We start from the raw sequence: 25,304 nt of genomic DNA on the forward strand, positions 1-25,304 counted from the left end.
AGCGTCAGTAACAGTAACAGTGAAGTAATGATTAAAGAGTTCTTTATTGGAGAGTTTTGTAGGAAACTGGTTTTATATTGGAACCGTTTGAAAGGTTTATTATTGGTTCCAAGGTTCATATTATCTGTCAGTAATTAAACATTTACAAATTATATACAGATCATAGTAAAATCCCTTTGTCCTGCCCTGCTCATGACATGCACACTCCTCCTTGCCTTTCTCACTTGTCTGCTCTGACGAAAGAATAGAAGACGCTGTCTTTCTGCTCCAGCAGGACGTCGGGTCTGTCGTATTCCAGAATGGCTCCACGCTTCATCACGATGACCACGTCTGAGCCCAGGATGGTGTGCACACGATGCTGCAGCGTCATACACAATATATTATATACACCCACGTGCATACTGTGCATAGTCACAAACCTCTTACAAAATTGTTTGATCTGGTATGAAAATCAGAATTTTATCCACACACATTTAACAAATATGATTCCATTCTGAAAAACTGCATAGTCTTACTGACAAAAAGAGTCAGTATCAGGTGATAGTTGTTAAGAATCAACAGCAATTAACACTGTGTGAATAGTGTACAGGTATTACTATGTAATATTGATTCTTAGCTTGAATGATTCTTAGATTCTTCAATAGATTCTTTTTTAGATGCATTTTTTAGCTTGATTGATTGATTCTTCAATTCTTCAATAGATTGTTTCCTTGAATGATTCTTAGATTGACTGATTCTTAGATTGATTATCTTGACTGATTCTTCGATTCTTGAATAGAGTGTTTCCCAGAATGATTCTTTGATTCAATTCAATAAATGTGATTATCTTGACTGATTCTTAGATTCTTGAATAGGTTGTTTCTTAAAGTGAGTCTTAGATTGATTGTTATAAAGATTCATAGATTCACTGACTCGTACAATGACTCTTTATTGAGTGATTCTTAGGTTCTTGAAAACAAGATTATTGTTTCTTGGCGTGATGCTTAGATTGTTTCCTAGGATGGTTCTTAGTCTGATTGATCCATAGAATGATTTTTTTAATCCTCAGATTCATCAACAAATTGATTCTTATAATGAATCTTAGCTTGATAAATTCTTAGAATCTTTGATAGATTTATTGTTGTTTTTTTTTTTTTAATTCTTAAAAAGACTGTTTCCTATTGATTGTTGAATGTTGATTGTTTGGTAGAGTGATTCTTTGATTAATTCATAGATAGAGTTGAGGGAAAGTAAAGCACAGTGTTTGGTGGTGGTGGATGAGGACTAATGATCTCTTTGTACTGCACATTTAAGCTGATGTTTTAGCAGATACTTACAGCAATGTTTACAACCGTCCGATCTGCAAAAGCAGTCATAACCACTTTTTGTAGAATGTTCTCCTGTTCAGAAGAAGGGTGTCGAAGGTTAGAGCACTTTCAGTGATGTGTATTATGAGATATGTATTGTATATATGATCTCTCACAGTGGCCATGTCGATAGACGCTGTGGCTTCATCCATGATCAGGATGCTGCTCTTCCTCACAAACGCTCGGGCCAGACAGAAGAGCTGCCGCTGCCCCTGGCTGAAGTTTTCTCCTCCCTCCGTCACCATGGCATCTAAGACATGGACAGAACAAGCTTATTAGGCTTTATTAGGTAGCCAGGTTCTCTCTAATGGCTAGAAATCCTGACAATTAGTCACAAAATCACAGGATGTCTGAACAAAGCCAAAAACATAATCAATACTGAATGTTTATTGAACTATGGATGATCAGAAAATACTGCTACAGGCATTATTTATACTTATACGGGCATTTCTTGTGCATAAATAGATTTTACTCTATTAGGTAAGTTGCTGAATTTACAAAAATAGACTGAAAAAAAAAACATTCAAAATGCGGTTTAATGCTCTTTACAGTATGTGCAAAAATCATGAAAAAAATCCCCAAATAAAATAATAGTAACGAAAATAATGAAAAAGTAAAAAGAAAAAAAGTCAGAGACATTCTCATTTAGATTTTTTTTAAATACATTATTTTATTCTCATGACTCATTCATTCCTGGAAAAAGTATAAATAAAATGTAAAATTGTGCAAATTACAGTTATAATGCAATCTATTTAAAATGTGATCAAGCAACTATAATGATTAAATGCTAATCTTCATTCTAATGCTTCATTCTTAGATTCTTTAACAGATTCACTCATTGAATGATTCTCTGATTCTTACAATGATTATTTGATTCGTTAAGTCGTAGAAAAAGTAAAAATTAAAAACGTAAAATTGACTAAATTCCTGCAAAATAGTGATGTAAACTTACAGTACAAATGCTCCAGCTCTCCCAAAACCAAATTTCAATAAAATATACAATTTAGTGTGTGGCTTAATAGTTGTACTGTAGATTCTGTTATACAGTCAATCCAGCATGACTAACTGACTAACTTATTGTCATCAATAAGTGAATTGACGTAAGTCACTTTAAAGTGACACTTCAGTGAGCGAGGATGTCTAACGTGGCAATTAGTTTTGTCTGTGTTTCCCCCTGTCCTTTTTTTTTTCCTTGTATCCTCAGAGAGAAGAGCTAACAAGCAAGGAGATGAGTGAAGAACGAGAAGTACCCAAGGTCTCACCTAGTCCTCCAGGTAAAGCTTCCACCACGGGTGTGAGCTGAGCGATATTCAGAGCTTCCCACAGCATCCGGTCAGTGGCCTTTCTCTCTGGATCCAGATTAAATCTAAACAAACCATAAACGTTAGCAATAAAAGTAAAAGAGCATTCACTGACAAATTATTCCAAATAATCCTACAAGATTTTTATGAGATTATCTGATAATGGTCTAGCTCTGATACTGTAGCTTTACTGTAGCAAAACCACAGGGAGATAGCAGTATTCAATGGCACGGTTATAAGATCCATAAGACTTACCGAATTGTTCCACTGAATACAATGGGGTCCTGAAGAATGATGGAAAATTTGGAGCGCAGGGTTTGAAGAGGCAATTTAGCAATATCAATCCCATCAATAATAATTCGACCTTGAAGAAAATAACAGAATGTCACCAAACCTAGACGATGACGGTGTAATGCTGAGAAATAGAAAAGAAAAGTTTACCCTCGCACGTGTTAACCATTCGGAAAAGAGCCAAGGAGAAGGAAGACTTTCCACTTCCTGTTCGTCCACATATCCCCACCTGTATAAATACAGAATTACAGAACATAACTGATGGGAATGTCTCTGAGTGTGTGAGAAAGCCAGTTACGCCTCAAGTGGATTATAACGGTGTTGCCTTTTGTCCAGGTTTGATGTGAGCATTGACACGCTTTAGGACGGGTTTTAAGCTGCTATCATATCTCACGCTCAGGTTCTTTATTTGGATCTCGCCATATTTGGGCCAACCTGCTGGAACCTGGGCTGGAGCTGCAACATCAAAACAAACAAATAAACAGTGAGTTATTTGTACATTGCATCTAATTAGCTGAATCAAATTTATTTAAATAAACAAATAAAGTGACAAATATTGTATTATGTGCTATCACGACATGCAATATGATCAATAGTGCCCTATAATCAATAGTGCCCAGGTTAATTCCTGGAGCTCTGTCACATATTATATATATCATATGATATATCTTTCAAATATAAGATATGTAAGCTATTAAATTACATAATAACTTTCATTTTTGGTGGTAACACTGGGGGAAAAGAAAGGGGAATAGAATAATGATGGCTAAACTATAACTAAACAATGATATTTTAAAAAAAAAAGTATTTGAATAACTGAATCTAGTGCATTATATGCAAGCATTCACCAGTATTTTAAAACTAGATTTTTTTTTTCTTTTTTTAAATATACAGTTGTTTTCACATGACATCAGCTATATAATATCTCCTTAGAGGATTCTGCTATGTTGAAAAAACATATGATGTGGACCACTGATATCCAGCCAATCAGGAGAAGGAAGAGACTCTATCTGCATCTCAATCATTTTGATTCTCAATACAAAGGCCCACTGGTTGTTTAGCCAAAGCTGATTCAGTTTTCTTTAGAAAAGTTTAAGGGGGTGAATACTTATGCAAGGCACTGTATATCTTCCATCAAACCTTTGCGTTTAGGATACACTCAATATATGACTTTCATTTGTCATCTACGCACTCATTTCTCCATTGTAGTTCTCAGACTCTGTGGTGAGCAGACTGCTGATCCTCTTCACACAGCCGAGCTGCACCTCCATATCAGCCAGGTTACGCACCATCCAGTTCAGGTAGTTCGACACCTGGAATATCAGGTACAGAACTATGTTTTAGAATTTGCAGAAAACTATGTGATTATGTGAGAGTATTGTTTAATGTGTGTGATGGACAGGAAGTTTTACCATGAGAGCATATGTGAGGCCCAGACCCACTAATCCAGCGGAGAGCTCACTGTACAGGGCATTGCTGATGGACGCCACGGCAGCTATCAGCACCACAAACGCCCCGATGTACTCCTGATGAGTCGAAATTAAATCTGTTACTACAGTCATGCCATGAGAAGCGTCTTTGGGTTGTAGACATGGACTGCAGTCTTTAGTTCAGTCCACAGTATTTCAGTAGCGTTCATATCCATTGCAAAACACTGATTTTGGGTCAGGCAAGTATTTCTGTTTTGATTTGTTTGGATGTTTGTTAGGGGTCATTTTCTTGTTGAACATTCCATTTATGGTCAAGCCTTAACCTTGTGGCAGATGCAGCCAGGTTTTCAGTTAATACATTCCTTCTGCGTAACTATTTATAGATCCAAATGAAAACCAAAATATTTGTCAAATGTACACAAGTTAATTTAGCAAGTCTCTGTAAGACATGAGTGCAACATGTACCAAGTGTCCAGTTTGTACACACACAAGTGACTAAAGAAGTAGTTGAGAAATTGAAGGTTCGAATTCCGTCGATGTCACACCCATCCGTGACCAGCTGTCCAAGAGAACGATATTTATCATACTCTCTGTCCACTGTCAATGACAGTGACACTAGCCAATCATGTGAGTCTGTGATCTCATGTATGTGGAAGAGGGTAGAGAGCACTTTCCTCAGAATGTGTAAAGCTGCCCTGTCACATAGGATAAGCAGCAGGTCGGGGAAAAAAAAGTGGAGGAAGCACATGCTAAAGGCTGGAAACTCTTGATTGATAGCAGAGAGCTAAGGAGAACTGACCAAAATGGAAGAAACAAAAACATAGTGTAGTCCAGTATAGGTTAATATTTCATCTTATTTCTGTATTTCTTCACTGACTAAGCAAAATTTAAATATATATGTATCCTAGCATATATCTTACTGAAGCAATAGTATGGTCAACTGACAAAGATCAAAACATTACTGAGCATCATCATCATCATCATCATCATATACTGTATATCAATATTAACTGGCTGTAGTGTGATATGTGCTATTATTAATTATTATTTGTCTTTATTTGTTGACATATTGATTGATTTTACCATGCGAACTTCGAGCCAGCGATTGGCTGCTGTGAGAAAGAGTGAGGCGATGTTATTGGCATCTGTGTATTCCAAAAGTCTCTTCTTAAATCTTTGTTCGTGTCTGCAACCAAACAGGAATCAAGTAATTGTCTAGATAAACTATGAAAATAATCTGGATAACACTCTGTAATTCTTCTTTTTAACCTTTAAGTGTGTGTAGTGTACCTGAAGGCTCTGATGGTGGTGAGACCCTCTACAGTCACTGAGTAGTGGGACAGCAGGGGGATCTGGGTGCTGTCCTCTAACTGCTGCAGATCCCTACAATCACACACACACACACACACACACACACACACATACACTCGAAATGCTGATTTTATATAGTGTTGCAAATGTTGATAAATGCCAATCTGCTGTAAATTACATTCATGGTCCAGCTTTTTTACTGTATATTAAATGACACCTACAAAACTCCATAAAAGGCAAAGCTCACAGAGATCTGAAAACAACAAAATGACAACTAAACAGTGTCAGAGTGCCAATGAATTGAGGCATTTCAGTAATGCAGCTTAGACACTGCAGTGTGTCAGCTACCACAGACACACAATAACTCTTCCTCCTTTTATAGGGTGGCATTTCTTTTGTCCTACGCGAAAGGCTAGTCTTATTTGCCTTCTTTTATGGATTTGTTTTGGATTGATATGTTTCAATTCATTATTATGAAACAGTCATGTTTCACAGCATTTCATTAAATCTGTGAATGCATTTGAAATAAATAAACAATTTAACCTTGACAGAATAATCCATTTATAAAATTGCAGTGATTTGAAACAGATCAATCTTTATATTAGTGAGACTTCTATGCAAATTTATACAAACTCATGAGCTCTCTTAGGATACTAACTTTTTTTTCTGAAGTAAACTGATTTTTCATGAATACCACATTTCTTGTGTAAAGGCCCCTGCAAACGATTTATACACAAATTCATTCTTATATATAGTAGCTTGATAAATTAGGGCTACTGTTACCATTATTAGCAACCGCTAAAAATGAACATTCATGCAGTTGGTGGTGGATAGCACGGTTAGTGGATAGCCCTTTTGGTACTAACTTTATTTTCCTAAATGCAGCAAGTGTTATCACAAAAATGACGAACCATTTAAGCTCAAATTCAAATTCTGACACCTGTCATAAATCATAAACTGATGAGGCATGGACTAGCCAGTGGAGAACCCACCTGGATGCCACCCGGAAGTACTTCTGAATGAAGTAGCAGATGATGGCCAGTGGGAGCAGAGCGATGAGGAAGACTGGGGTGATGTAGGATATAACACCCACCGCCGACACACACAGCAGAGTGGAGCGGATCAAACACTCCATGGTAACCGGGATATGCTAGATTTAATTCAATTCAGCTTATTAATGTAGTGAGTTTAAAGAAATACACAAACATTTTTCAATAAAACTTCTATCCATGTGTCTTCAAGACAGAAGAGCGGTCGCTCGATAACATGACAAGCTTAATTTTTTTTGTCTTATTTATTTTTGTCAAAGTTAGAAGAAAAAGAGAGGGTGGTGATGGAATGACTGTTTATAGTTGCTATAAATGATAACAGGAGACTCTCGTGAACTTGTCTCATGAATGTTTCACGACATTAAATGTAACTATAAACGATGAAAATTAGTGTTTTGTTCATAAATTAAAAAATTATATTCACTTGACTGACAAATTGCTGTGGGCTAAGAGGAATAAAACACTTCAGGATGTGCTGTTATTGAAAAATAATCAATTTAAGGGTGGTAAAAATTATCCCACTTCACAGCAGGACACATCACACCACTCCGTCACTGATTAATTTTCCTATAACAGTATGTCCTGAAGTGGTTTATTCCTTACTTAATGCTTCATTTACAAATAACTTTTGAAGAACCGACGTATAAACATTCATAGACTCTCTGAACAAGTACCCTTAGATGGCCATTATAAGCAAGTTGTATTATAAAATATAATAAATAAGTTCTCTTTCTTTTCTGTCTATAATTTTTGTCAATTATTGTTAATGGTAATTGCACACACTACACATGTGGTAGCTAGAGATTAGTATGAAAAATGCTAGAGAATTCCTTTAATAACATAAATGACAAAATGTGAACACCTTCCCACGGAGGGATACTAGTTGTTGATAAAAATTTGCATATGAAAAAATTACAAATATGACCTTAATTACCTGATCAATGATGTTGATGTCACCAGAGAATCGGTTAAGAATATTCCCAAGAGGAGTCGTTTCAAACAACCTGAAATGTTACTTGAATAATAAACATCTAGATAATAACTGCAGAATTTTGTATTGAATCTCTAAATCATTACTCAGTACTATTAGCCTAAACAAAATTTTCTGTTGTTTCTTGGGGAAACCAGCACCTCATCGGAGCGAGGATGATGATACGGAGAAGACTGCAGTGGAGCTCCTGAGCGACCCGGAGTCCCGTCCACTCCACGGCCAGAGAGGTGATCAAACATAACACGATACCCAGAAAACACAAGATACAGAACACCCGCGGGTACAGAGAATGACTCTGCACACAGTCCTGGGGCCAGGCGGAAGGAGAGAGAGAGAAACCAGTGGATACAATATCATCTTTAAAGTAATATTTCAGCAAAAAAATGATACTTCTGTAGTTTTGCACTAGATCTATGAGGCTAATGTAGCTTGTAAGTCATAGTTTAGCATTATAAACTGCGTGTCTGAATTTTTACACACTTGCCTCATACCATGTTGAGTTGTTCAGTACCTCAAACATATTAGCCACAAGCATCAAATGTGTAGGTCCTGGGATCATTGATATTCCATTGATCACTGATCACTGTAGGGATCTTGAGTACTTTTCAACAAGGCTATGTTCAATCTGTGTGGTTAAGTGTAAGAAGTGAGTCTAGGTGACTAGGGTTTTATTATTTTGATGATGTTATGCCACTCATCCAACAGACTTATTCTGATCTACTGAATGGTAGAATGGAATGGAAGAAATTCCTCTACATTCATTATGTGATTTCATGACACTCCGATGAGTTTTGCACCATTCAAAAGAACTAGAAATGATGAAATCCATAACCAACAAGAACGTATTCTTGACCAAGATTTTCAAACTCATCTGGTTGACTGAAAACCTTTACAGACATCGATTGTCCTGACCTGTGCAGATGTGCAGTTCCGAGCTGTGATGGCCTGAGACGTCCAGTGGGCGAGCCAGTAGTCTATCGCCAGCATGAGTGAGTGTTTGGTGAGCTGTGACAGGATGAGCAGTGGAAGCAGCAGGAGGCCAGCTGTTCGCAGGTATGTCCCCAATGAGCCCCATAGCATTGTGTTCCTCTGATGCAATTCAACTGTCAGGCTGTCCTCATCTGTACACAGGGAACCATCTGTGGGGACCAAACACTGCAGTCAGACTGGCGTTTTTCACTTCACAGGGTTTAGTGTAGCTCATGAAAAGGTGGCAGAAATTTTTAAAACATCTTCATCTATTGAATAAACAAGGTGAAAATCATGGTATGAATTGATTCTAGAAGATTTCCAAAACAAATAATGTAATACCTGTACAATGCAGAATATCTGCAGTGTTTTATGATATTTCAAATGCCTAGACTGGAACTTATTCAGTTATTCAGACTCATTTCTGAATTTTGCCAGTTAACAACCACAAACATCATTAAGATGTTGGTTCATGTTGCTCACTGTGGGCTTCATTTTATTCACTGATAAATAGTATTGACTATCTGACAAAATCAGTATAGTGTTTTTATTTGAGTGGGTAATCTATTCATCATTTCTGATGTGAATACACATGTTAAGACTTTACCTTCATCCTCATCCTCTGTAGCAAGTGTGTCTCTGGAGTACATCCTCCGGAAACTCTTCCTCTTCAGCTCCACAGCGTTCTCCTGTCAGAGAAAAACAGAGCAGAGTCCATAGTAAACCTTTCTGAGTAAACCTGACATCTGGCTACGAGGGAATTAACTAGGAATTAAACCTGAAAAATTACTTCTTTTTTCATTCCATTCAGGGTTCAAATTTTCTAAACTCCTCACACAGTTAGCACAACAGCTCTCTGTATGGACCAAACATTCAGTGCTTTGACAGAAAAATGCATGAAAAGTGAATATAATTTTGAAAATGCCTGCATTTGTTTCACATTCAAGCTCTACAGTATTTTTAGCAACAACAACAACAACAACAACAAAAAAGTATCCTCAAGCGTTATTTGGATAGGTAAGGGCTTTTAGCCTCCCGAATGAGTTTTATTCAGAACTCCTTCTTAACGGGAAAACTTCTGCTATAGGGGTTGTTAGGATTCTTACAGAGGGACAAATCAACCCTCTAGGGTGTTAGATTTTTTTCTTTTTCTTTTTTTTTTTTTTTCTAAAAATGTACCACTGGCATAACCCCACGTTCATGTAGCCCAATCTGTAAATGTCTATTTCAAGTTCAAAACAAAATGTATAACAAATATTACATTGAACTACTAAAAAAGAGCAACAGTGTAGTTACTATATACAATGGCTTGCTATTACACCAGTCCAAAATAAAGCCCTACAATACAATGTCTACGTTCATTTTCTGATGATCTCTGTGGAAGGATTAAAACTTAATGTGAAAAAAGGCCAAACAGTGAGGCACTTCACTGTCCTCATGTTGTCACACTGATCTGTAGTCCACTTTTCCTCTCATCAAATTCACTATTCCTTAACCTCGTGGTATTCCTTAACCTTGAGGTGGAAAGTTTATCATTTCTTCACCTTGTCTTGTCTGTTCATCAGGGTTTTCCAGTGTTCAAACAGTTCAGGCTCAGCACACTGGATATCCTTTAAGGTGCCTTGTGTCTGGACTGTCCCATCCTTCATGGCTATGATCTTAGGGATCATAGAAAGAAAATATAAGTTATGTATGGAACATTATAATAACTTCATAGTATGAAACCAAATAAAAAAAAAAAAACAGCAGAAGGTAGAGAAAGCTAGACTAAGTCAATTTTACAGTCAGCTGCATAAGTCTACACTTGAAAAAGTATTTTTTTTTTATTTATTTTGCCGTAATAGAGTGGTAATATTTTGATATCACTTTGCATGAAGTGGACGAGTGTTCATGAGCTCCCAATCAGCTAGTTTAGAGTCAGATCATTGGCACATGGAACCTCAAAGAGACAGATCCAGACTTGTTTTTTTGGATGCTCCTGAGGCCAGAGTTGGACATGGTGTTAAAACCTCCCAAACAATGCTGTAGATTTTGCATCTTCAATCCATCATTAAGCTAAGATTTTATCATTATTAAGCAATAAGCATCACTCTGTGATTCTGCATCACTCTATGCTTTCAGTTAATCAGCGATTTCATTTGAGCTGCCAGTTCATCCACACAAGTGCATTTTAAGAATTAGTATGGCTATAAATAGACTAATATGTTAAACAAATTTATGCACTAATTTATTTACTTTATTTGTTAACAGTGTAGCATTGTGTTAAAAATATTGAACCTGGACGTTTACTTTATCGCCTGTATGTGACTGTTAAGTGAAGTGCAGTTTGACACGTTCTTTGTTGCACTAATATACTTTTAAAAAAAAATTTTTATTATTATTATTTTTTTTTACTTTAAGTTGACTATTTTTTTGTAAATTACTGGCCAACTACTAAAAATTAGCATTAACCTTTAATGCAGAGCCATAGTTAATAGTGTATGAATATATAACAGATGTGTGGTTCTCACCCAGTCTGCATGTGGTAAGTACTGCAGTTTATGTGTGACCAGAACCACCGTCCTTCTCTCCTGTCTGAGGAACTTCAGAATTCCTTCCAGCATCAGGTGGTCACTCAAGTGGATGTCCAGAGCTGAGAATGGGTCATCCTAAAGGTAATAGACAAGTTTATCTGTTTGTACACACAAGGGATGTGACCAAATATGAATACAGTTCATTTGAATTGAACAGATAATGTGTTCTAAACGGATACAGACAGAAGGCGCACAAGTGGGAGGTGTTTACTTTCATGAGGGCTGTCAGATATAAAGATCACAAGACAAAAAAGCTGGCATTACCATTAGTGTGTGCCTCTGCATTCATTCATTTATCCTTAGTAACTGCCTGGTCTGGGCCTCTGTGGTTTAGGCTATCCGTTTTTTTATATCCAGTTTAGGCCATGCCCACTTTCCATTTACATTTGAATACAGATACAGCTATGGATATTTGGAGCAATATAAATCTAATCAACCAGGCATAGATGTTTATCATTATCACTGAATAAGTGAAATCATTGCTACTAAGGTCTGGAAGAATTTGAGATTTTGTGACTTTCTAAACATACTATGTTTCTTTTTTCCCCCAGAGCAGAGCTAATATGAGACGCACTGTATCGTTGGTCTTGTTGTTTTGTAGCAATTGTTTCTGTTGTATTGCACACATTTTCCTTTCTGTTTCCTCTTTTTGAAGATTTATGTGAGAACTTGTGGGGGTTGTTTGGGGCAATTACTAATCCCCATCTGCCATCCACAGATGGCTATAACATGGCCAGGATTCAAACTCACATTTCCTGACAATATGGGGAATGCTTAAACTACTGAGCCACAAGGGACCCTATACCTCATTTTTTTTAAAGTATACACTGATCTCAGTACAGCCTAAAGCTGGTTTTAGACTGTGTGATTACAGCGGTCTTTCAAGATTATTACTTGTCATACTATACAAGATGATCCCAGTAAAATCATGGGTGAATTCTGTAACAGACTGTGTTATGTAAAGGTGCTCGGCATGTCTAGACCTGCAATTAAAGAAAATGTTACGTTCTTACGTGACCAATCAGTACGACCTGGTCTCAAGCAGAAAACGGGGTCACACAATCAGAAACATTTTTTTGTCCATTAGTATGTTTCATTTATGTTTCTTCATTGCCACTACTTGTGGGTTTCCTGTGAGTGTAATCCTATGCTGCCGCCCGATTGGTGGATTTATAAGATCATCGTAGCGGCAGTCGCACTTTTTTTAATTACAAAATATTGGACACTGCCAGAACTTTGTCACCAGTTGTCTTTGGTTACAGTGGCACTAAATCAGGTGCCAGTCAGAGTCTCATAATGAACTCAGATTAAGGAGGTAAGTGGGATTTTGTAAAATGAACTGCACTTACCAGAAACACCACTTTAGTTTGCTGATAAAGAGCTCTGGCTACACTGATGCGCTGCCGCTGCCCGCCAGACAGAATAATGCCCTGAGAAAGAGACAGAGAAACCTGAACAAATACACACGCATACACATATATATACACACAAACACACACACAAACACATACCCTTTCTCCAACCACGGTTTGGTCTCCTTGGGGAAGTGTGTCGATATCAGGCTGGAGCTGGCATGCCTCGATCACTTCTGCATACCTGAAGACAAAATATATTTAAATTGCCATATAAATTTGCTGTCTCCTGATCCATACCTTCATGAATATCATTTTTACTTGCAATATTTACTCCCCTGTCTTCTACATATAATTAATTCATTCAGCTCTACCTCCATCTCCACTCCTATAAGAAGGGTGAAATGGAGCCATCAAATACTTGCCTGCAGCAAAACTTACTTAAGCTTCAGCACACTTCTAAATGATTTTGCTGGACATGTAGGGCACTTAATAAAGAAGTCTGGTGGAGGATTTAATATGGCAGGTCTTCCGTCTTGCTAAGGGGCTTTAAAGCCCTATTCAAACAGCATTAGTTTCACATGTGTAGGCAAGGCAATACAAATGTACACACCATATTCACACTTCGTACTTCGCTGTTTTAATATACTGACGTATAATAATATAATGCATCTACGCAAGACAACAGGTAAAGACAACTAACAAGTAAATATGGAGAAGAAGCTTCAACTAGCTAATGACTGAGGCTAGCAATTTACATAGCCACAATTTAAATAAGCAATTTACATAAATGTTGTTATGTCAAATATGTTAGTAAATTATTCAGAAAACTTTTTTTTTTTTTTTAGAAAACTAAAATTACACTGTAAATACATTTAGCATTGACTGCAAACTGTGCTCTGCTATACTGACGTCAAATGACAAAACTGTGTCATAACTCACAAACTCGTAGCTATAAGAAAATTCTGCTTCCAAAGTGATTAATATCACAAATGTGGGCTGATCATATGGAATCTTCTTGTGAGCATGCATTAATCTCAGTTTTTGCTTCTATCAAGTGTCTGTTGCTAGTCTTGGCTTTTGAGATATTTGGACTTATATTTGGACAATTTGGACAAAGAAAACTGGAATAAAGAAGGACTAGACAAAAGAGTAGATGAATGTCAGCCATTATTAGCAAGTAACATTGATATCAGCTGTAATCTTTTGCCCATCACATTTCTGACATTAGCATTGTCTTGTCAGATATATATATATATATATATATATATATATATATATATATATATATATATATATATATATATATATATATTTATATTCCAATCTTCGTTACTGGCTGATATTGACAACACAACAAAACCATAAAGATTGGAAAACTTTTAGAAAAAGTGATTGAAGTGAGAAATGAAGTTTGTGTTTATTGGGTTCTAATGGTTAAGATGCCACAAGAGTGTCTGAAAAGGCAAAGGTTTTTTTTTCCTCACTTCCCACAAGGCAATTTGCTAAGTAGACAAAGACGTTTCAATTTGTTTTCAGGGTCGAGATGAAACCCGGCAGAATGAGGTATTGTGTTTGTGCAGAGAAGTGTGCTTGCTCCGCTGAAGCACAGTGCACATTTCTATCTATCAGCAGCCCTGGCTTTTCACATGACTAACCATGAAGAGAAGAAAACACGAAGAACACTGGTAACTGCTCAATCAGAGCTGTACCGCTCTGTACCTTTTCTTGTTAGGGGCCATGTCGAACAAGATGTTCTCCTCCACTGTGGCATTGAGGAGCCATGGCCTCTGAGAAGCGTAGGCCACCGAAGCTCTCTTCCTACAAATCAGTGCCATGGTGTCATGTAGGAATGGTAATGTAGGTGTACTGAAACTGAATCTATAATTTGCTTGCACTGATCAGTATATACATTACGTACTCGGGTGCTTTTGGACCAGTAACGTGATTAACAAGCAACCTGGAGACAAGAGGAAAGGAAGATAATTCATTATGTAAATTAAAGGAGGGGGTGATTAATTGATTTTTAATGTATTTCTTTTTCTTCTGTAAACAGAAAGATAATAGATAATGGCAAGATGTTAAAAAAAAAAAAAAAGACAGACACTACTAGTATTATATATGTAATGTGCCTAGGGTTAGGGTTCGAGTTAGGTTAAAGTTATAAAGAAATTTTATTATAATAGAGCTAGATAATTAAAATAAGAATGATAAATAAATAAATAAATAAATAAATTCTGCAAACAGCTTCATGAGATAAAGAAAATGTAAAAATGAAATTCTATAATATTTTTGCATATTAAAATGAAAAGTCGTTTGACATAAACACCAAAAAATACATGTCCTTTTCTTCAACCCATAACTATCTACGAGCAAAGCACAGTCCTGATATACAAACATTCCAAAAAAAATTCATTTGTAGTAGTATTTTTTTAAACTGATAACTTTCTGCTTTCTTTCTTCTTTAGTATATTTTCCCCTCTGTTACCAACTTTTAGGGCAGAGAAGTACTGTCACATTAGAAAGATATTTATTCATATCTAATCATTTTCTGTAAAATGGGTGTCTTTCAAATACAAATATATTCTCAGGTTGGAACCATATACAAAATCCTGTACTGTACCTGTTATTCTCTTCCTCTTCCTGATCTGGTAATCTGTTGGGTGCCGATACACAATATATAGAATTATCTTAACTCAAATGAAAGTAATATATAAATAATAATTAATAAGTGTTAATAAACACGGAAAAGCAATGGGTGATGCGTGATCTGTGTGTTACTTGTTCCATGTGACACTTCCTGAGATCTTCTGCATTTCTCCCAGAGCAGCTAACAGTAGGGAGGATTTTCCACATCCTACCTGTCCTACAATCATAGTCAACGCACCTATAACACACACACACACACACACACACACAGTAAGAAATTACCTAGCAAAATGTATCATTCATCTTCAGTAAGTGCTTTATTCTGGGTTGTGGTGAACCCAAAGTCCTGGGAAGACTGGAAGCAAGACAGGAATACACCCTGGATAGGAGGACAGTCCATCACAGGGCACTTTGCCTGGACACCTCGCCTTGCCATCCACCTATTGCCATGTTTTTGGAAGGTGGGAGGAAACCAGGGAACCCAGAGAAAACGCACACAGACCCAGAGAGAACATGGAAAACTCTACTCAAACAGGAACCCTGGAGATGTTAGGCTTAATAAAATAATGCACAACTTACCAAAAGGAACCTTTATGTCAATGTTGGTCAGAGTGGGACATCCCTGAGTCCAGGTGAAGTAGCCATTCACGATCTACAGTATATAGTATAGTCATGATTTAACATTTATTTGAGTAAAACCAACAGCCCTAGCTGGAAATAACCTGGAAATGATTGCTACCTTGAGACAGATATTCTCCTCATTTACAATAGACATGTTCAGGTTCGGATCCTGCTGTGGTATCTTACTGTTCTTGTCCTGTTTGGCTTTGTTCTTCCGGTTAACCAGCTTTGAGGCCTGGAGCTGCAGCATGTACTGGGAAAGGACAAACAGTAACCTTAGTCCTGTTAGTGCAGATTTGGTGTTTGCCTTCATATGTGAACATTCTCTTGAAAATTGAAGATAGTAGTAGCATGTACTCACAACTGAATTTATGTTACTGTGGTTGCTTGTATCAGTTGGGGTGGGGGTCTTGGGTTCTTGATCAAGTTCAATCTCTTCACTAGCAAAGAATTCGCTAAGTTTCTGCACACTGAAACAGACAGAGATGAAGCTAAATAGCATAAACACTTTGTCTTATTCTGGAATATTCCAGAATATTTATCTAATGTGCAACATATTTCCTGGAAAGTATCTTTCTGTCAGTATAAAGTGATGTATGAAGCTTTGTATGTTATTATAAAAAGCTTGACATGTAAGGATAAAAACTGCTAGTAAATGCTGAAGTACCAAACTTACCATAAAAACACTAACAAACATACAAATTATAATTAGATATGACTAATTAATAATATATATATAATAAATATATAATAACAATTTATATGGCATGACACTTTGCCAAGGTGTCTCTTGAATGCTCCCATCATTATACCTGATAATAATCCATACCATGTCTGGTATTCTAGGTTTACTCCTAATTAGTATAAGAAAACTTGCATAATGTGTGTACTGGTGAAAAGGAAGTCCCAAACCTTAAGCTTACGCATAAACTAAGTATAAATATTCCATGAATTATCTTCTATAATACTTTGCTCTTATGCATTACAAATTATTCACATATTCTTATATAATCTAAACTTAAAAAAAACAATTTTAATAGTTTTTAATTAATTATGTCATGTGAGTTTTCAGATAAGGAGATGAGCAAACGTGTGTACTGTTAGAGGAAAATGATCAATGACTAGCTGGTGTTTTATATATATATATATATATATATATATATATATATGATCTGTTATCACCCTGAAGTTAATTATTTTCTATAACAGCACAACTTTGTATAGTATTTATATAGTATAGCATATAAATTCCTGAGTTGTTGTGTTCCACTTACACCACATCTGACCACCTTTTTTCACTCTCATAAAGCTAACACGACAAAACATTTCAAGAATTCAACAGTGCTGTGGTATAACAGATTGGAACACACAGGGAAATTGTGATTATGTCCAGAGATGGTCAGTCACCTTACAAGTGCCTTAACAGTTGAGTGTAGTACACTAGAAAGCAGGAAGAGGGGCGTGACCAAGATGTGAAAGAGTGAGAGAGAAGCAAACGCCACAGCAGGAGAGAGAGGAGTGTCTGTAGAGCTGTGTACATAGGCATGTACTACAAACGTCTGAGGAGACACAGCAAAATGCAAACAGTTCATATATTAGACATTATGTGATACAAATTGGGACATATAGCCTGCAGTCAGGAGAGATGTGAGGTTTGGAAAGAGAAGCATACTCACTGTAAGAACCGCTGCGATGGGAATGGCTGCATTAATGAAAACTGGAAGGAAAAAATGCACAAAGTTAAAAACTTTGTATTTAAAGAGCATCCTGTTGGCTCGGAAATGGATTTTGCAAATTGCAAAAACGTTGATAAGTGATCCTCTTCCTCAAAACAATCTCACTCACAAGATGCACTTTTATGGAGAAATAGCAGAGCTCGGCATCTCTGTTTCAGATAGGGGCGGGGCTAATTTCCAGGTCAATTTTTAAAAAAATAGAAACTTGTAATAAACAAACTAACCAGATCCACTGCATAAAATTTCGCAACTTACCATTTTTATAATGTGTCTTTTGAATTATATGATTATTATAGCTCTAGAAACACTTTGAAACATTACAATCTGCACATTTAAAGAAAGAAAAAAAGTGGTTTTTTTGGCTTCTAACTTAGAAACATCTAGATTTCAGTTGAGTTTATCAGAGGATGTCCTACTTGAGAGTGATGTGTACAGGGCGAAGGCTCGGAGGCTGGTCAGCTCTTTTTTTCTCGTCTCCTCCACACTGGATCTAAAGATGTGCTCCCAGGCATATAATTTCAGCAGCTTAATGCCTCTCAACATCTCATTAGTCTTCTTCAGTCTCTCACTGGAGTACTCCTGCAACACACACACACACACACACACACGCACACACACACACTATGTCTATGTGTGTTTCATGGTCAGCTGTTGCAAAGAACCCTTGCTTCAGTGTATAATTGCACCTGAATAAAGTAAAAATAATGAATAAATTATTTTAAAAAATTATAATCCCACTGTCCAGTGTCACTCAGAAGATGATGAGTTCCCATTTGAGTCTTGAATCTCTCAAGGTTTCATCATTATGTAGTTTCAGAGAGTTTTGTTTTACTTACCATTGTTGCTTATTACTTGCTCATTAGGGATCTACATCTACATCTGAATTTCTCTAAAGCTGCTTTGTGACAATGTCTAATGTTAAAAATGCTATATAAATAAAAATTGGATTGAATTGAATTTTGATGCCCCACCTCTTTTGATCATTTTTGCTGGTGAGTTAATCTACTGTGAGTCTTCTTTGTAAGATTTTGTCATTCATGTCTTGCAATCATGTTCGAAGTACCAGCACTAACTCCAAACTTTGGCTTTTTCTGTGCTTTAAACAAATTTGGCTGTGTTCACTTAACAAAGTGGAATTGCACAAATATTGTCACTTCTCATTTTTTTGAGATGTAAACACAAAAATCAGATTTTTTATCCACACTGAGCCAAGCTAGCTTTTTTCACACAGCAGAACAAATCGGATTTATTCGTTAAATCCAATTTTTAGACCGAGCATTGCAAATTACAAGTGACCATGTCTAACCTGATTGTTCAGATTGTAATTACATTGACTTGCATTTGCCCAAAGGTTGTTATAGCAACATGGTGGGTGAACATACACTGAATAGTGCAAGGTTAAGCCTTGTTTATCAAGCTGGATAAAAACATATTTCTTTGCAGATTGTTCCAGGGAACATTTTCACCAGAAATGTGGCATTCATGAAAATTCTGTTAGTTCAGAAAAATGTTCATATCCTACAAGAGCTCCTGAGTTCACTAATGTGTACCTTGACCAGTTGCTTTCATATTCATTGGTGATTATTTACTCCAATTTGTATTATTACTCTGTCACATTTGATTGCTTATTTATTTCAGTTGCATACACAATCGAACAATTTATTCTTAAACTTTTGTGAAACTGTCATTTCATATTAATGACCTGAATAAAAGCAAAGAAAAGCAAATCCATCAATGAAGGTAAACAAAACTACTTAGACTTCAATTAGGACAAACAAAATGGAACCCAATAAAAGTAGGAAGTGTTAATGTGTGTGCGCGCTGCACTGGCTGAGCTGCATTACTGGAAGATTTGGTGCATGCCAAATTTTGGCACTCTTTCACTCTTTAGTTGTCATTTTTTGTTGTTTTCAGCTCACTGTGAGCAGTTTGTGGTCATCACTGTATGTAAATCAAGTGTGCTGTAGACATACTTGGTAATTTATGAAGAAAATCCCCATTTTGTAAAACTGGTGGAACTCTTTAGTTCAGTATAAGCTATGCCAACTTTATTAATGAGGCCCAATGTTCAGTCACAATTTTGAATGTATTTGGTGCAGAGAAGAGTGACAGATGAGGTTAGACAAGATCCTGTTCTAAGCTACCTTCATGTTAGTTCTAGTCCATATTCTTGTGGCAAAGATGAGTTTGATGAGTTTGATGACTTTGATTCTCACCAGTGTGCTTTTCTGAGTTCGTGAAAGCTGTGTGGCCACGAAGTATTGCATCGGGGCGAGAATGGCGATCACTGCAGCTCCAATCAGAGCACTGATCCCCAGTAAGTAGTATAGCAAGATCACGCCAATAGTGATCTGTTAAGAAAGATACCATATTGGTTAACTAAATCAGATGTATGTAACCTTCGCCATCATTTTTTTGCTAATTTGACCCAGAACCACATTTTGTGGAAACTCTCAGCTGGTGATACCAATGTAAGCTTGGTACATTGAATATTAAATGAGATAAAATCTGAATATCCTGTTCATATTCATTCAATTGTTCTGATGCCGTTTACTCCATTAGAATGATGGAAATACTGTATAAGGTTCTACCTGATATTCATTATGATGAACACAGAACTATATAACTCTACAGTAATGATATGTCATTTTTTTATTTATTATTTGTTTTGTTAAGTGTATCTGTCAATATTGGATGATATAACATTCTAACAATCTATGCTACTGACAGTATAAATTTATAAATGCATGTCTTTCACCTGCACTGGCATGGCACACAGGTTGGGACACAGAAAGAAGAACCACATGAGCTGCTCCGTGTCTCTGGCCACCAGATTACAGATCTGAGAGATGGTCATGTCTCCCATGGACATGTTGGAGGTACTCAGGCACATGATCTTATTGTAGATCTTACACTGAAAACATGAAACATAGATGACAGACCTCATACCACCATGGAACAGCATTCATAATGTCATGAATCTGGCAGGCTGAGGGCAAATGTTACATTTGGGACAAATTATGATCCAAAATTTAAATGCCAAACAAGCATTAAAAACTGCTGATTGAATTTGGCTCAGATTCCAAAGCTACACAGTTGGGCTAATTTTAAGCCACAATACATTTTACCTTGTTATAACTGACTTTATGTGGATAAACTATGTGCGAAAACCAGATCTGACTTACTTTTATAAAACTTTTCATTAATTTAAGTAGTAAGTAAAATTTGGGCTTGAATAAAAAATCTCCATAAATATCTTTACATTTTTAAAAAAATGTTTTTAATGTATTCTGAATTTATATGTTACTGAATTTAGTATTTAATCCAGTTGTATTTTAAAAATGCATTTCAATAAAAACACTGCAACTTATTATTCATACATTATATGTATGTATGTATGTATGTATATATATATATATATATATATATATATATATATATATATGCTATTCTATGTACTAAAAATTTGAATGGCTGATATAAACACCTGGATGGCTCCCCTGATTTTAATGCCGGTCTCCATGGCGGCGTAGTAGGAAGCCTGTAGGAATGTCCTTTGAAGGAGCAGAGCTAGGAAAAACAGCACTGCCAACACATAGGCATTCGCTAAAAATGCCTGAGAGGAAATGAAGTGGATGCCTAGCAGCTTGACCTGTAACACACACAAACAATGTGATGTGACAGCCTGCATGCACAGCAGGACAATTTGGATATCACATATATTTTGATCACAGACCCGATTCCAATATTAATAACTGTGATAATAGTATGAAGAAGAAATCAGTTCTTGAATTGTGATCTAAACAAATGTGCATTTTAGTTCAAAATGCTCAACAGTACTGTTTGTGCTGAATGCTGTACTGCGTATAAAAAGAAAATAAAAGACAAATAAGAGCCCTGGAGACCAAATACTACACATATCAAATGCTCCATCACTGCCTAAAGCAGCAAAATATTGAGCGTATGCTAAATTTCATCCTAGAATAACTAGTACTTAATATATTATATTGATTTTTTCTGTGGTAAAGCGTGAGCATGCTTTAAGGCCATTCTTGTTAATACGTGTACATACATGCAGCCGTGCACACCCTTCATATACTCGTAATTAAACACACGTGTAATTGTTCTGAGTACGTGATCTCTACATGGTGTTCGGAATTGACAGATTATATGCAAAGTGTGTCACGCTGACATCTTGCTTTAATCCTCTCGCTCTCTTTGCTAAAACAGATATCTCACTGATGCAGGCCATGTCTTGGATTTCATCTCAGACGATTAGGAAATGTCACAAATTGTTCAGTGTATCTTATCTTCTGCTAAATTAATCAGTATTTCAGAATAAAGACACTCTGTATCAAGCTCACTTTTTCGTATTAGCTTTAGGAGGAAGTTAGGGATGACTGTTTATGGCTTCTACAATGTAAGTGATGAGCATATGGTTTGTGGCTGTTCGACAACATTAGATGTAATGTTGTAATTTAGATGTAATTTCTTTGCAATATGTAACATTTTTCTTTAAACTGGATGATAAGAATGTGGTTACCGGTGGCTTGATGGTGTGATTATCTCGGCTGATGTGGTGGACGATGCCGGAGATGCAGAGTGGCCCAGTGAAGCCCAGCAGGTCGGCCAGGAAGCGGTGAGTGATGCTGAGGAGCAGAGGGCCTCCAAACGCCTGCCTCAGAGCGTACCAAATCGATCGTGGGCTTCGTGCAGGGATCATGCCTCGCTCCTACAACACACACACACAATAAAGCTCATGAAACACAAGTTACACTGAAAATGCAAATTTTGTAATGGTAACACTGTATTAAAATAGGAATGGAACTTTATGAGCATTATAGTAAATACAGTACTGTGCAGGCACATGCAAAGAAACTTCTACATGTCAATATGCAGTGTGACAACCCTTTGCTTTTTTTTTTTTAAATAAGTAGACTCAGGTACAATTTGTGCAGTTTTTTAAGGACTTTAGCTGGTAAGTTTTACTGTGCATTGTGGAGAATCTGCCACAGTTTCCCTGGAGACTCTTACTGTCACACTTCCATTTTTTTAGCATGCAAAACTCTTTGTTATTTTTTTGTCTGAAAAAATGGTCTGTTGTGTAATACGTTGCTTTCTTTAATAATAAAAAGTTATAACAACATGCTCTCATACCACATTTTCTGGTCTCATTGTTATTTTTCAAATATAAAAGCACATGTGAAGCACATAACCAAACACAGAACTGTCTTGAAAGAGCTTCATATGCTAACCATCTTGGACATTTCCTGGTCACTCTTATCCTAACTTTGATTATGTGGTTAAGGTTCTGTGCTACTACTGTGAAGGTTGTGAGTTCAAATCATATGCCTACTAGAGAATTTCTCAACACTCGCCTGTTCAGCTATTAGTTTGGATTGAATTCTGCCTTACATGCAAGTCACGGTGGATAAATATGCCTTGTGAATTAAGAAATGTACATTTTTAAATTAGGTAAACATGCAAAATAGAGGTATTCTAGTGGGACTAGTATATTTATTAACTTGCAAATTAATTGCCACTGCTCCTCATTTCTCTGTTCACCACTGATAGGGGCTTCTATGATGTTCCTTTCCTGAATCCTTCACTTGAATAGCTAAAAGCAATGAAGTAGACGCACTCATTGTGTATTTGTAGAGATACAATATTTCTGCATTATAAGGCAGTTTTGGCTTCTCAAATTTTAGATCCTTAACCACAGGACTTGACATTATTTTTTAAATAACGATAAGTACTCTTGTCTTTGTGTACCTTCTGTGCACTGAAGGCTTTGCGTAGCTTCTGGTAGTTGGTGAGCGCTCTCATAGCTATGGGCAGCTTGCCGATGGTTTTCAGGTGGATGGGCCGTTTGTGAGCCGATGTGATAAATGTGTTCATCCACCAATATGTGCTCTTGGACAGCAGGTTGACGAATGGCTGAAGGAAACGCACACCAAGGTCCTGCAGGTCCTCAGGAGGCTTCACTTCAGTCGGGTGTGGGAAGAATATGTAGCGCTGGAAAACAAGAGCACCAGATGGAGAACAGTAAAAGATTTCTTTAGCGCTACTCTCATACCATTTAAAGTAACTGTGGATATAGATAACAGAAATAGCAATGCATTGGGTACCTTTCTGGTACAGAACCTAAAAATAATAATTTAAAAAAAGCATTACCAACAGAACATGGATCAGTATTCTCCTTTATCAGATAACTGCACTGTTATTTGACCCAAGAAGACCTTTCTCTTCTCTTCTCTTCTTTTGATTGGATATAGATGGAGCAATTCTCAAATCTGATTCTCAAAATCAGGATCGGTAGGTCCATAGCTTCTAGGCACTTGCATTTTGTTTCGCTTGAGTGGCTAGGACTGTCTGAAAGAGGAATGTTAATTAAGCATGCTTGTTAGTACATTCATCATTCATTTGTTCATCTTTAGCAGCCACTTTTTCACGGTCACAGTGGATCCAGATGTGAGATGGGAATACACCCTGGATGGGACACCAGTCCATAACAGGGCTCCACATACACTCAGGTACACCTCAGGGCTATTCAGTGTAGCCAATCCTCCAACTGGTTTTTTTTTTGGGAGGTGGGAGGAAACCCATGGAAACACAGGGCGAACATCCAAAGGAACTGTACACAGACAATACCCCGAGCTCAGCATTGAACCAAGACCCCTGGAGCTGTGAAGCAGCAATGTTAGCCCACTAGTATAGTAAGCCATGTCCAAATGAACAGTTCTGATAATCGAACTCAAAACTCTTCAGATGTGGCAAAATATGTGGGCAAGGCTTTCACTGTACACCAATGTAGCTGCCCAGGAACAGGGAACTAGGACTTATTATCAACTACTTTGGTGGACATTGCATAATTTCCAACAGAGAGGCAGATATGGTGGCAGTGGTAGCTTGTCACTAAGCAGTAAAGCTTTGTTAAAAAAACAGATCCCAAAGCTGCCCAAAGTTCTTCACCCTCAAATGATTGGAAAGTCATTTTGGTTAAAATCATCTGTCAACTTAAAATACATAAGGTTTCTCTTTATAAACCATAAATCAACATTGCTTACTTTCTGTAAATAGTAGAAATGTTCTTTTTTTCTTTCCTTTTTTAAAGAATTTATTCTTCAGTACAAAATGGTCTGTCTTCCCTGCAAAGGTTATGGAGAGATCCCAAGACCATGACTTAACCTCTGTTCACCTCATCCTGATAAACAGCTTAAAACAGGCTAAAAGTGATGGGTTTATTATCCACCCCCACCCCTGGAGGGGAGGACAGATGGACAGATGTACGGTTTGAAACATTAGTCTTTCAGGAACAAATAGTCAGAGTTCATTCTGTACTGCAATGCCATGTGACTGAAAGATATTACACAGCTAGTGTAATGCCTTTCTTTTCTTAATCCTGCATAGACTGAAAGGACTTTCTGTGGATTAATTTATATAATAGAGAGAGAGAGAGAGAGAGAGAGAGAGAGGGGATCATCATGGACATCACGGGTAAGTGTCCCTGCTATTTAATTTGATGTGTGAAAGAGTAGCTTATCATAATTCATATGAAAAGGGTGACTGGGAGGCATTTTTATGTCAGTGTTAGCTTTACACCAAATATATACCAAATATGCCAAATATATAAAGTTCACATTTATTTCTATTTCCTTTCTAGATCAGAATGACCCAGATTCAGT

General features: G+C 36.8%; 1 protein-coding gene across 1 annotated transcript in view; it reads right to left on the bottom strand.

Moving 5' to 3' along the window:
• Positions 1–9: 9 nt before the first annotated feature.
• Positions 10–25,304, bottom strand: part of abcc8b (ATP-binding cassette, sub-family C (CFTR/MRP), member 8b) — a 29,630-nt gene continuing 4,335 nt past the window's right edge. Inside the window, exons 6-39 of the mRNA XM_053234816.1 lie at positions 23,392–23,634; positions 22,163–22,351; positions 21,107–21,271; positions 20,378–20,533; positions 19,836–19,970; positions 18,036–18,198; positions 17,560–17,600; positions 17,291–17,442; positions 16,245–16,353; positions 16,002–16,136; positions 15,842–15,914; positions 15,395–15,500; positions 15,237–15,269; positions 14,535–14,573; positions 14,336–14,434; positions 12,611–12,857; positions 11,199–11,336; positions 10,233–10,346; positions 9,296–9,377; positions 8,632–8,858; positions 7,860–8,026; positions 7,663–7,732; positions 6,672–6,829; positions 5,659–5,751; positions 5,452–5,554; positions 4,351–4,464; positions 4,131–4,251; positions 3,264–3,394; positions 3,089–3,167; positions 2,903–3,011; positions 2,609–2,712; positions 1,463–1,596; positions 1,317–1,379; positions 10–358 (exon numbers count right to left, since the gene is read on the bottom strand). Coding sequence (XP_053090791.1) covers positions 221–358; positions 1,317–1,379; positions 1,463–1,596; positions 2,609–2,712; positions 2,903–3,011; positions 3,089–3,167; positions 3,264–3,394; positions 4,131–4,251; positions 4,351–4,464; positions 5,452–5,554; positions 5,659–5,751; positions 6,672–6,829; positions 7,663–7,732; positions 7,860–8,026; positions 8,632–8,858; positions 9,296–9,377; positions 10,233–10,346; positions 11,199–11,336; positions 12,611–12,857; positions 14,336–14,434; positions 14,535–14,573; positions 15,237–15,269; positions 15,395–15,500; positions 15,842–15,914; positions 16,002–16,136; positions 16,245–16,353; positions 17,291–17,442; positions 17,560–17,600; positions 18,036–18,198; positions 19,836–19,970; positions 20,378–20,533; positions 21,107–21,271; positions 22,163–22,351; positions 23,392–23,634 — 4,230 coding nt within the window. The 3' untranslated portion in view covers positions 10–220. The remainder of the gene's footprint in view (positions 359–1,316; positions 1,380–1,462; positions 1,597–2,608; positions 2,713–2,902; positions 3,012–3,088; positions 3,168–3,263; positions 3,395–4,130; positions 4,252–4,350; positions 4,465–5,451; positions 5,555–5,658; positions 5,752–6,671; positions 6,830–7,662; positions 7,733–7,859; positions 8,027–8,631; positions 8,859–9,295; positions 9,378–10,232; positions 10,347–11,198; positions 11,337–12,610; positions 12,858–14,335; positions 14,435–14,534; positions 14,574–15,236; positions 15,270–15,394; positions 15,501–15,841; positions 15,915–16,001; positions 16,137–16,244; positions 16,354–17,290; positions 17,443–17,559; positions 17,601–18,035; positions 18,199–19,835; positions 19,971–20,377; positions 20,534–21,106; positions 21,272–22,162; positions 22,352–23,391; positions 23,635–25,304) is intronic.

Source organism: Pangasianodon hypophthalmus, chromosome 6 (assembly GCF_027358585.1).
Source record: "Pangasianodon hypophthalmus isolate fPanHyp1 chromosome 6, fPanHyp1.pri, whole genome shotgun sequence".
NCBI lineage: Eukaryota > Metazoa > Chordata > Actinopteri > Siluriformes > Pangasiidae > Pangasianodon > Pangasianodon hypophthalmus.